This window comes from Rhincodon typus, chromosome 5 (genome assembly GCF_021869965.1).
Source record: "Rhincodon typus isolate 14 chromosome 5, sRhiTyp1.1, whole genome shotgun sequence".
Classification (NCBI taxonomy): Eukaryota; Metazoa; Chordata; class Chondrichthyes; order Orectolobiformes; family Rhincodontidae; genus Rhincodon; species Rhincodon typus.
This window is the reverse complement of record NC_063336.1, coordinates 69,932,834-69,946,254: the sequence shown is the minus strand read 5'-3', so window position 1 is coordinate 69,946,254 and position 13,421 is coordinate 69,932,834. Positions and strand designations below refer to the sequence as shown.

The 13,421-nt window shown below is 37.3% G+C and overlaps 1 protein-coding gene across 1 annotated transcript in view; it reads left to right on the top strand.

Moving 5' to 3' along the window:
* Positions 1 to 13,421, top strand: part of xkr6a (XK, Kell blood group complex subunit-related family, member 6a) — a 488,063-nt gene that overhangs the window by 459,578 nt on the left and 15,064 nt on the right. Inside the window, exon 2 of the mRNA XM_048596835.1 lies at positions 577 to 773. Coding sequence (XP_048452792.1) covers positions 577 to 773 — 197 coding nt within the window. The remainder of the gene's footprint in view (positions 1 to 576; positions 774 to 13,421) is intronic.

Genomic DNA, 13,421 nt, shown 5'->3' with positions numbered 1-13,421 from the left:
AGTGGAAATGCATCTGCATGGAGGTGGCCATCAGAGAAGCTCTTGTTTGTGGGTTGAAATGTTGAAAACAAGCTTGCAGTGTATATGAAGATGACAAAAACCCATTCAAAAAAAAAGAATCTGCCTTTTTTATGTAGTCCATGTAAACATTACTGGTTAAGGTGTTCAAAGATTTCTACAACTGAAACTCGCAAGCATGATGCACACTCTGTTTGTTTGTACATTAAAGTTGTATTCAAAGTTCTACAACTGGCATCAGGCTCTGAATTTCAGATTGAAACTGCCTCTGGCTTAATTTGGGTAGGGATGCTGAGTATCTATTTACTTGCAGGCCTGAAAATTAAAACTCGTAGGAAAACTGGTATCCACAAGAATGACTGGTGTTAGTAACCAATTTTCCATGTGAAAGATGGACGGCTTACATTTGAAAATTGTCCTTTGTAGTTTTGAGTTCAAAGGTAATAATTGAATCTTTTTTTTGTTTGAAGATTGTTTAAGATCAATGAAATCAGAAAATGCTTCAGTCATGATATTCCTGATGTGCGTTGTCCTCTAGTTTAAATTTTGCTTTTTCAGATATATCCGTACAATGTACTTGGGCATTCAGAGCAGGAGAAAGAACGAACACCAGCGCCGATTTTACTGGGCCATGATGTACGAGTATGCAGATGTGAACATGCTGCGCCTTCTAGAGACTTTCCTGGAGAGTGCGCCACAACTGGTGCTACAACTCTGCATAATGATCCAGAAAAACCGGGCAGAAACCTTACCATGTAAGTCTATATCTTCTATATCTTTATTTATTTATAACTGCTAGGTGTGTGATTTATGAAGTTAACATCTATTTTATGGAGTTCATCTTCAGAGATTAAAAGTACATTATCTACGTTAAAAATATTTTGCATTTGTGTCCTCATCTGCTTTCGAACGTACAATGCAGTGATATATGGTACATTAAAATATGTAATTATATGGTTTAGAGCATTGAAATAATAACACATCCTTTTGGCCTCAATAATTCAAAGGTTCTGCCAAAAACACATATTTTATGTATATCCATGTTGCTCCTTTGTAGCAGCAGAATTTAATTAACACTTTTAGTTTTGGATGGAATTGTTCAAAGGTAGGAACTGTGAGTGCAAAACTAAAAAACAATGTTATGTATTATGCTGACCTTGCAAGTTATTGTGAAATGATATGGGAGAGTCACTGCACCAGATAGTTTTAACGAAAAAAATCCAGTTGAATTATTCTCTGCTTATTGCTAAATCCTAGCAAATAGGATGTAATTTTGATGAATACATGTAGAGTTTTATCTGGTGAACCTTTATTCACAAGTAAATAGACTGTGATCCATATAAGAGGAAAAGCCTTGTTGCTTGGGTTAATGCATTCTTGTTTCCCAGTCCTTTATGTACATAAGATTCAAAATGGTATACGTAAGCTGTAAATCAAAAGGGATGTATTGTAATGAGTAAGAAGGTGATCAAAAGGTATTGTTGTTTTAGTGTTCTATTCATCGAATATCAAAAAATAAATTCTGACCTTTAAGATGCATAGAGGCAAACAACAAATTTACTCAAGTAAGTATCAGCAACCTAAGTTGTGAGGAGATTAAGAAAATCAGGCTTATTTGCACTGAAAAAGAAAATTTGGAAATAATCATAGTTTTAATAATGTCAATAGAATTGACAAAACTAATGATGACAAATAACTTACTATAGTAAAGGGATACTATAGTAAATATCCATGAGCAATAGTTGAAATAAGAAGTTGTAGTCAAAGAGATATCTTGAGAATGTTTAATACAAGGAATAAGATAGCTCTAGAATTAGTTTCTATGGGATGCTATTGAAACAATTCATTAGGTTCAGAAAATATTTAGAAATGTTTCTGGAGGGAGAGGAGACTGTGAATATTGTCAGAAGATAAGAAGGTTGTTTTGAGATTTTGGCCCATATTTATTCTCCTAAAGTTTCTTAAGTCCTAAAATTACCTCTTAGGCATCCTGCTATCAGTCTTTCTTAACAAACAATCGTGCTTGCATTCAGTCTCAAGTTGATGCAAATATCTACTCTGAATAATTCATTTAAAGCTCTCAAAAGTGACATACTGTAAAGGCCTGAAATCTGAAAACACAGAGAAAGAATAACACTGATTACCTCTGTTGTTGTCCCCTAAATAAATCATTAGTGGTCAGGTCACAGGGTGGCCTTAACCCAAATCCACCCCAGAAAGATTGTCTGTATCCTTGGCAGCTTCCTTGCAAAACTACACTGAAGGGGAAAAAAATGGAAAAGTCTTTCTCTTCCCGAATCGAGACAAACACCTATATATACATGGATATCATTGTTGATTGCGTCTCCGTAATTGCTGAGATCATTATGCCTCTTTCTATGAATGTATTAACTGCTAATTCTTTACCAGTGTTTACCAGAGCAGGGCCAAAGGATCTCCCACCTTTGGAAATCCTAGAATTTGGCCAATCATAGAGTTCTGAGTTAAGGGCTCATGTGGAGTAGTGGTTGTGTCCCCATCTCTGGACTAGAAAGCCTGAGTTCAAATCCCACCTGCTCCACTGGTGTCTTATAACATTACTGAATGGGTTGATCATAAAATATCTGAGTTCTGATCTTGTTTGGGCCCTTACTACGACAATCCCTCTTACATCCTGAGTGCTGAGTATTTCTGGCCACATGATGTGCTAGGAAAAAAAAACTGACATTATTCAGTTAGCTATCTTTGACAGGATATTGAACAGAGTGAGATGTATAAAATGTTGAAATTAATTGTTCTTAATAAAAAGCCCTGGCTATGTCCTTCTTTATATCAATCCATTGCCACCAATAGATATCCATCTGTTGGAAACTCAGCTGGTTTCCCATATAGAGACATAGTCTTTCCTATGTTGGTCTGAGCTGGTATCAATCTCATGATATTGTGACTGAAAGACTTGGGGTTAAATTAGTCTTAGACATGAGTAAAAGGGCAGATCATTTTATATCCCGTCTCATTTTCTTTTCCTTCTTTATTAACTGTAACTTAGCGTAACATTGAAAGGTACTGACAGCTTCATTTATGTGACTTGTTTTCTGAACTTTAACGTGCTACCTATGTCAATTCATGGGATTCTGGGAGGAAGGGAAATAAGACTACAAATCTAGATTTAAGAGATTGCCTATTTTTGTTTATCTTAAATGAACAAGCAGGAATATTTAAATCCCATGTAAATAACACAAAGGTAATACATTAAACACTATGTCAAGGGTAAAATTATCTGGATTTGAAGATTTACAAGAAGAATTTGGAGTTAAAATTTGACTGGAATATCTGACTTGAACAGAGCATAAAAGAAGGGCATAGGAATTGTGCAATTTAAAATTTATTAGGGAAGTATATATGTTGTTATAGGAGTTATGATTTGTTGTAGCACCATTCAGGGTGTCAGCATTCCGTGTGGTTTGATTGCCGTCACTTTTCTTGGGTAGAGTTCAGTCAAACAGAAAATTCAAAATGTTTGAAACAGATCAATAAGTCAAGCCATGTCAGTCAAATCCAAGCATCACAGGACAAGACATTCACAAGACATGTTTGATGCTTGCATCTGCGTAGGAGCAAATGCAATTTGAATCCTGTCACTAGCTCACACTCTCATGCTTTCTATTAGAGATGCCTTTTTAGATTTTTCACTCAAAAGGCAAAACTGCCAGATGTGTCGCGGTGGAGAGTACCACCACACCCAAATAGAAAGTTTTCTGGGGTCAGGCAAATTTAAACCTTTTCAGTGGCTTCACCACTTGCACTGGGGAATGCACTGCTCTGAGCAAAATGGATAATGGTTGCTTTTGCAGCACACTCAAAACACCTGTGAATCCTAATAAGAGAAGAGATTGGTGTTGACAAATATAAAGTGTTCCTGGATTTGTTTCAGACATACAAAAATCATTCAGCTGACTAGCTTTGGGGATTTTGGGTGATTGTCAGCTTCATTTCAGTGGAAGGACTCCAGCTTTTCAGTCAAATTGTTGCATGCTCAAGATCTATTCTGGAACCTTGAACAATAATCCAGGCTGAGATGTCAATACAATTCTGGGTGAGTGCTAAGCTATCTAACTGGGACCAGGAAAGCTGGTGCTGCTAATCAGAGGAGACTAGGCTTGGACAGCACTACCCCTTTAACCAATCAAAACAAGGTATTCCCAATTCATGCAAGAGACAGAAGAAGAGTTCTGAAGAAGATTCAGAACTTGAAATGTTGCCTCTGTTTCTCTCTTGACAGATGCTTCCAGACCTGCCTGAACTTCTCCAGCACATTGTTTTTATTTTATTTTCCAGCATAAATAAGATTTTACCTTCAATCAGAGACTCTGTCTGTTCCATATCCCTCCAATAGCAGTCTGTTTCTCTCCCATATTTACTTCTGATAGGTTCAGCACTTGGTGGGGGGAGGGGAGGGTCACTGAGTGGGAATCCAGACCTTGGGCTTCTGTTGGCCAGTTCTGGAGGGGAGAGGATGGGTGGAAACTATCTGCTACCCGACGGGAATGTTGTTGACAGGAGGAAAGGAGGAGGCTGCAGGGGAAGATAATGGTTTTAAATTTGTCAACAATGGAATGCTCATTGAGGTAATGAGTTTCGTGAAAGGAAATATAGAAACTCTAATTTAAGGATGCATAAGAATTATTTGAGAAAAATGTGTACTGGATGCTATGGTTATGAACACTGTCAGCTGTTAAATCTAAGTCTGTGGTTGAGATTTGAGAAGCAGTAAACGTGGTAGTGATTGCCTGGTTAAAAGATTCCAGTTTTGTGTACATACAATGGAATGACATTAGGTCACCAGTCTGCAGAAGATATGTTTCGGGTGATTTTGTTTTGGGTAGAAATATCTCTTAATTGTTTTGAAAAGCAACTTTTCTTGCAAACTTATAGTTGTTATCTTGTGCCAATTTAAATTCTATGTATTTTTGGGAAATTCACGCTTTCTTGATATCTTGTGGTTTTAAGTTGAAAGGGGAGTTGATAGTTGAAGATATTGATTTCCGTTTCTAATTCTGCTTCTGCCTGAGTCCAAATACTCCATGTGTCTACTCAAATATACATGTCATTATTATTATGTTAGTGAATCATGAATGAGTTCTAAAAGGTTGCTCAACAGTTTGAGACTGTGCCTTTGGCTTCTACCCTTTCTTAGTAGTGGAAACATCTTTTACATGTTCAGTCTATCCAGGCCTCTCACTGTATTGTAATTGTCAATGAGATCCCCACTTCTTAACTTCATCCAGTACAGACTCAGAGTTCTCAACTTCTTCTCATACGACAAGCCCTTCAACCCCAGGATTATTCTTGTAAATGTCTTCTGGACCCCTCCAAGGCCAGCTTGACCTTCCTTAGATATGAACCCAAAACAGCATACTGTATTCTGAATGCAATCTGATCAGAGCTTTATACAGAATCAACAGTCCATCTCTGCTCTTGTATACGAGCCCTCTTGGAATGAATGCTAACATTGCATTTGCCTTCCTAACTGATAACTGAACCTGCATGTTAACCTTAAGATAACCCTGAACTAGGACTCTAAAGTCTCTTTATGCTTCAGATTTCCGAAGCCTTTCTCCATTCAGAAAATAGTTTACTCCTCTATTCTTCCTACCAAAGTGCATAAGCTCACAGTTTCCTGCTTTGTATTCTACCTATCATTTTTTGCCCACTCTTCTAGCCTGTCTAAGTCTTTCTGCAGATTCCCCACTTCCTTAATACTCCTATCCCTCCATCTATTTTTGCTTCATCTACAAATTTAGTAACAATGGCCTTGATTCCTTTGTCCAAATAAATTAGAGGCATACCGTACTAAATTAAAGTTTTGCTGAGCCTGTATAAAGCTATCCAGCGCCACTATGATTTACAACTGTGGGTACCAGAAGGATGTGAAGGTTTCATAGATGGTTCAAAAGAGACTTACTAGAATGAATCAACAGATTATATGTCACAGAGAAAGTGAAGTTACTCTACTAAGAGCCAAAAAGACTGATGGGATTGGATTTTATAGAGATGAAAGAAATTATAAAGAGTTTTGATATAATAAATAAAAACTTCTTCTAATGACTACAGGATTGATTCTCAAATGGCTCAGATTTAACTTCATTTAAGTTGATGGTTAAAAGAACCAGTTAACATGAGTAAAATTATTTACACAAAGAATGCCTAGGATTTGTAATGCGACTTTTTAAATTGAAGTAGATACATATTCAGATAAGTGTTTGAAGGAAACATTAGATAAATATTTGGAGAAAAGTGAGGGAAAAAGTTGTTGGGAGTCAAGGGTGGGATGCTGTAAGCAGTAGAACTGATTGGTTTACTCTTCAAATGAACTGGCACAGACTCAATGGATTATATGACCACCTTTTGTCAACACAGTGTGGAGGTGGAGGTGGAGGAACACAGCAGGTCAGGCAGCATCAGGGGAGCAGGAAAGTCGATGGGTTTACCCAAAACTCAAAATGTCGACTTTTCTGCTCCCCTGATGCTGCCTGACCTGCTGTGCGCCACCAGCTCCGCACTGTATTGACCCTGCCTCCAGCATCTGCAGTTCTTGCCATCTATGAGTGACCTCTTTCTGTGCTACACTGTTACATTTTATTGGACTCCAAACACTTGTGAAAGCACTTGATGGGAGAGGTGAGGGCCCAGGAAACAGGAGAACACAAAGGCTTGTGATTTCTTTCTCTGGACATAGTGTTAAAAGTATTGTCTTTCGATTAAGATATAAACCAAGGCTCCTTTTTATCCTTGTTTCAGAGATAGTAGGAACTGCAGATGCTGGAGAATCTGAGATAACAAGGTGTAGAGCTGGATGAACACAGCAGACCAAGCAGCATCAGAGGAGCAGGAAGGCTCCTGCTCCTCTGATTCTGCTTGGCCTGCTATGTTCATCCAGCACTACACCTTGTTATCTCCTTTTTATCCTCTCGTGGATGTAAAAGATCCCATTGAACTATTTGAAAAGAGCAGGATCTTCTCCTGGTGTCTTGAATAAAGTTTTTATCCTTCAATCAATTCATAAAAACAGATGATCTGGTGTTTTATTTCATAAAATGACTGACTGGTTACAGCACAAAAGGTGATTCAGGCCTTCTTGTCCTTGGTGTCTCTCTGCAAGAGCAACTCTTCATAACTGCCTTCCCTGAGTCCCACAAATGCATTCTCTTCAGGTGCTTATCCAATACACTTTTGAAAATCACTACCTGCATAAGAATAACCATGTCACTCTTAATTCCTTTGCCAATCATCATAAATCAGTGTTGTCTGGTATTCTGTCCTTATGCCTGTGGGAATAGTTTCTCCTCTGATCTTAGTCTGCTCTTTTACAGTGAATCAGCCTTTTCTCTAAGGAAAACAACTCAGCCTTGCCAATGAGATAACTGAAGTCTGTCATTCCTGGGAACACCTTGTAAATCTTCTCTGCGTCCTCTATAAAACAATCAGATCCTTTTTAAAGTCTGGCACCTATACTGTTCCAGTTGAGGCCAAACCAGCACTTTGTAAAGTTCCATGATAATATTGTAACCTGTACTTATTTTTTATGAAGCTGAGGATCCAGTATGCCTTTTAAAACTTTCTCAACTTGCCCTGCCACCTTTAAGATTTACACACAAAACCCCCCAAGATTCTGCACACTTTTTAAAATTTTACCTTAATATTTCTCCATTTGTTCTTCTTATAAAATATATAATTGCACAGTTTTCATTATTAAATTTTATTTATCACATATCCTCACATTTCACCAGCTTGTCTTTGTACTCTTGAAGTTTATGACTTTTCCCCTCATAGTTTGCAATAATTCAAAACTTTGCATCATCTGTAAGCATTGAAATTGCATTAAATATACTCAAGAATTGGTCATTAATATACACCATGTCAAATAAAACAATCCTGCCAGTACCGACTGTCAGCAAGCCCTTCCCAAATACCTCCATCCAGTCTGAAAAACAACTGATCACTACTCTATTTTTCACGTCCCTCTGCCAATTTCATATCCATGCTGTCACTTTCGCTGTTATTATGACCTTTAAATTTGATGACATGTCTATGATCAAGTATTTTTAGATGCCCATGTGCGCCACAACAATCATATCACCCTTATTAACCTTCTCTATAACCTCATAACATTAGTCAAACATTATTTGTTTTTATTACATTAATGCTGGCTTCCATTTGTTAAATGACTGTATATTTTCTCCTGGTTGTCATCTCTAATATCATTCCCACCACCAATGTTAAACTGATTTACCTATACTACAGGACTTATCTTTTGAACAAGGGTGTAACATTTGCATTTCTCCAATCCCCTGGTGGTACACTATTGTCCATGGAGGATTGAATGATTATGGACAATACCTCCTCAATGACCCCGCTTATCTCTTGAAAGTCTGTGGATGCAGCTCACCCGGTGCTTGTGGTTTACCGACATTAAGTACAACAAACTTTTCCGTGTCTCTTTTTCATAAATTTTTAGCTTATCCAATGGCTCAAATAATTACTCCTTCACTATGACTTTTACAGCATTGTCTTCTTTTTCAAAGCCTGATAGAAAATACTCATTTAATACCTCAGACATGCCCTCAGGTTCATTGCAGAAATCCCCTTTTCGATCCCAATTTGGCTTCATCCCTCCTCTTTCTACTTGTCAAAAATATTTATCTATATTATTGTTTAATATATCTATATTGCTGTTTGTTGGACCTTGTGGCATGTAAATTATCTGCTATACTTCCTATATTACAACAGTAGCTGCACTTCAAAATAAATGTATTTCATTTGCAGGATTTATTTTACAGTTTATTGCAGCACTGCCTTAATAGAAATGTCAGACATTGTTCCTTACGCCTAACTTTGCTAAGATGATCATATATGATCTCACTTCATCATCATTACCCATCTACAATACTCGGAGCATCACTTGCAGTAAAAAAAATCAGTACATAAAACAAGATGTGAATTCAATATTATGTGTGCAATTTTAAAATCACTCCTACCCCACAACCAACCCTCAGTAGTTTTGAAAGTATTGGATTCAGAACTATAACCTTAAAAATTGACATTGCCTTAACAAACCACCATGTTATACCTTGGACAAGGCTCCCACTGAATGGAGGAGGATCGTTTGAAATGTAAAATCACAGCTTTTTGAGCTCAGCAGTACCAGGAACTAATTTTACATTCCACTCAGCGGATGTCCATGCTCTTAACTGTCTGGCAGCAGCAACAAGCTAACTCAACAGAAGAGGTCCAAGTTAAACTTCAAAACGTTTCTGGTTTAGACCCCTTTATGAACATGAGTATTCCAGCCTCCGTCAACTGTCTGTGTGGAGTTTGCACATTCTCCCCATGTCTGCATGGGTTTCCTCTGGGTGCTCTGATTTCCTGCCACAGTCCAAAGCTGTGCAGGTTAGGTGGATTGACCATGCTAAATTGCCCATAGGTCCAAGGATGTGTAGATTAGGTGGATTAGCCATGGGAAATATGCAGGGTTGCAGAGGTAGAGTGGGGGCGTGGGGTGCTCTTCAGAGAGTTGGTGTGGTCTTGTTGGGCTGAATGGCCTGTTTCCACACTGTAGGGATTCTATGTTCTATGAAGTTCATGGGCTTCACTAGCCCTGACATTCTTCAATTGAGAGGAAATCTTAGGCTACCCCTCCTACCATGAATCCAGGAAATCACCTCCACTGTCTGACTGCCTGAGGCCATTTTTTGGAGGGGGCAAGGAGCCTGAGTATCTTCAGTCTTTTTTTATATATTTGCATAAGCTGAAATACGGTGACAAGAACCATTTGATCAACCTTGGGTCTTGCCACATTTATTGAGGAATTAGGCAGTAAAAGGTAGACTTTGGTGCATGTGCTCTGTTTATGGAAAACATTTAAGGAATTAACTAATCTAGTTGAACTTGCAGGTGTGTAATTATTAATTTCTGACTTTGAAAGCTATGATATTTCTTTCTATTGCTCAGATAGAAAATGAAGTTCATGTTTCAGTATTTGTTGCACTGTTGACCACTTGAAAGCTAATATGATATCCATAATTTTACTCTTAAGCTGCTTACAATTTATATTTTTTCAGGAAATTGGGTTGCTAAAATATTACCTGATGCTACATGCTTAATTTCTCAAGAGGGTACTTGATATGATAAGACAACAAGCACTTTAGTGGCTTTTATGTGTTGAATCATTAGAAATATTAAATCATGATTGCTAACTTGCTAAATGTGTACTCCATTTTCATATTGAGGTTCAGTGAATGAGAAAAATCTTCCCTTTATTTATATTGAACATGTCCTTTCTTCCACGATGAATGCATTTCAACCTCCACATTAAGGTTTTGATCCTCCTACACCTTTTTTTTTATTCTAAGCTGGAGTAGTTAGTGCTTTGTTATTTTAACCTGATGCCTCTGTCCATGCCATTTTAAAAAACAGATAGAAATGGAAGGTTTTGTGTCTAGTGAGAGCTATGGAAACTTAAATATTTGTTGTGAGGTTCAAAACTCTTCATGCCCATATCACTTATTAACACTTGTTTGGGAAATAGTTTTAATATTTGTATGTACTGATTGAAATACATTCAAACTACTTTGCATAAGTTCATGATTAAATTAATCTAATGTTATTACCCTTCAGGAGTAGTGTCCCTCACTCTTTGAATTAAGTTATCCTTTGCCAAACCCGGATAAAATTATGTAATCTAATGGGTCAAATTAGAATGGATCTGAGATCTAAGAAATTTTCAATTCCCTTCTCAAGTACTTCCTCTGAAAACCTTAGCCATGTTGATATTTAGCTCTTTCTAACAAAAATACAATTTAAAAACTTTTTCTACGAAGTACATCCTATCAACAGTTAATCTGTTCAACAGCAAAGAAAACAAAGCTCCATTCCCTGTGCATATTGTGTATAAGTTTGTTAAGACTAAATACAGTACAAATCAAGTCATTTATATGCAAATATTTCTTTGTTGTATCACTAAGCAAGTTACATATAACGTACAACCATAATATTATAGGCAGAATTTATTTTGGAAGAACTTTGCACAGAGCAGAGAAAAGTGATATACAGTGGTTGTAGGTTACTTCAGCATTAGCTTTCCTGATTCACAACTTGACACATTGAAAATATTGGGCGAAAATGGAATTCGTCATGCTACAGTGTTACAAAGCAAGCAAACTATAAAGGGTATTGCACCTGCCTCAAAATTTCATATCACCCCTGTAATAATTTATCTTGGGGAAAGTTGCCTTGACCATTTGATAACATGTTCTTTAAATTTAAATCCAAGGTGCGTTAAACTTCATGCATATTCTCTTTTGAATGCATTCTGTGGAGTCTGTAGTTTTCATTGTAAAGTCTTTAAACTACTAATCCTGCCAGAGAAATGAGATTATTACATTGTGACAATGCTAATTTATAGGGAATTTTTTTAACATATTGTCCATACAACATATGTCTCGTAATGCTAATTTATGGGTATGAAAATGTACTGTGCAAGTGGCTCAGTGGTTAGCACTGCTGCCTCACAGCACCAGGGACCCAGGTTCGATTTCATCCTCACGTGACTGTCTGTGTGGAGTTTACACATTCTCCCCATGTCTGCATGAGTTTCCTCCCACCCTCCAAAGGTGTGCAGGCTAGGTGGATTAGCCAGGGGAAATATGTGGTTATAGGGTGGGATATTCTTCAGCGGATCAATGTGGTCTGAATGGCCTGCTTCCACATTGTAGGGATTCTATGTAGATATTTAATGAATATTCAAAATTTTGAACATGCCAAAGGTAGGGCAAAATTCAGTTATAATTGCATACAGAGTAATTTTATAGAAAACAGGAATTATTGAGGGATGTAATTTCCTTATGTCCACCTGCGGTAAGTACACAACATACCAACTGAATTAATATTATAAACTTTACACCAGTACTCTTTATTTTTCCGATTTCCATTGGTTTACAAATGTATCAGACAGCTCAGTAACTGATGTTACCAACTTCTATCTGTAGAATGCTTAAATGCTTCATATAAGGTAAAGTCACCATAGTCTTATCAGATCATAGACTGAGAGATGACTGGTCAAGACTTAACTTGAGGGTCACCACACCTCAGGAGATGGGAGAGGTTGAGAAGGAGAATCTCTCATTTTGAACAATTAACTATTTAGGTGTAGCACAATACAGATACAAAAACCAAGAATAAGTATATATTACAGTGAGACCTAGGTCAATTAAAGCTAGTAAATTTGATTGAAGGTAGCCATTTTAAGAATTAGGAATACTATAAAGGTGAGTAATTTGTGTCTCTTTATTTACATTTCTCAAGATAAAATGGCCAATTCTTTCAATGCCATATCACTTTCAGAGAGATGGTTTATTTGGCTAAGGGCCCAATTCACATGTGCTTTTTTCAGGCCAAATCCAACAATGATATTTGGTTATAGTGGGAGTTTTACCTTTGGTTGCCTTTCTTAAGAAATATGCTGCAAATTAGTAACATAGTGACTTTTTATCTTCAGAATGGCTTAGTCTAGCCAGATGGAGCACTCTCTGGGTGTGAAGTAAAATACTTTCTACTACTTAATAGAACAGTTCTTTGTTTAGTGACAGGTTTATCTTCAAAGAACTTAGCTGTAGATATTCTGACAATTTCAACTTTGTCTACATAGTAACAGAGAACTGTCCTCATATCCACATGATTTCAAACTGCATTCCATTTCAGACATATGTCAAGAAGGGAAGATGGAATGGTGATTTCATGCGTCATTTGGAATTCAGACAGAGCTCTGGGCACAAATTTTTGGATCTGGACAAAGCATTGCTCTGTCCTCATAACAGATGAGGTAGGGATATTCAGTGACTAAGTCAGAAGGCTCACTACCCTTGCAGCAGACACAATGGCAGTTTTCCATGGAAGGAACTTCATGCCATGTGAAGCTTGTTACAATTTTGGAGTTTAAGTACTTTCCTGGTTCTCAACCATGGTTCCTATTGTTCCTCTAAAATGAACTTTACCCTTCATTATTTGGAATCAGTTATGTTCTCAAGGTACCCAAGGGCTAACAAATGACATACTTAACCTTTATTCATTGAACTCAGATTTGGAATGTTACTGCATTCCTTTTAAAAGGTGGATTCTATGGGATTGAATATGGATTTACGTTGCTATAGCCACAGAATTGTATCAACTGACAATCTGCAAAACAAAGCAAATCAAACAATGAAACTAAACGATAGCAGAAAGTGTTTCAGAGATAGTAGGAACTACAGATGCTGGAGAATCTGAGATAACAAGGTGTAGAGCTAGATGAACACAGCAGGCCAAGCATCGTCAGAGGAGCAGGAAAGCTGACCTTTCGGGCCTAGACCCTTCTTCATTTTCTGAAG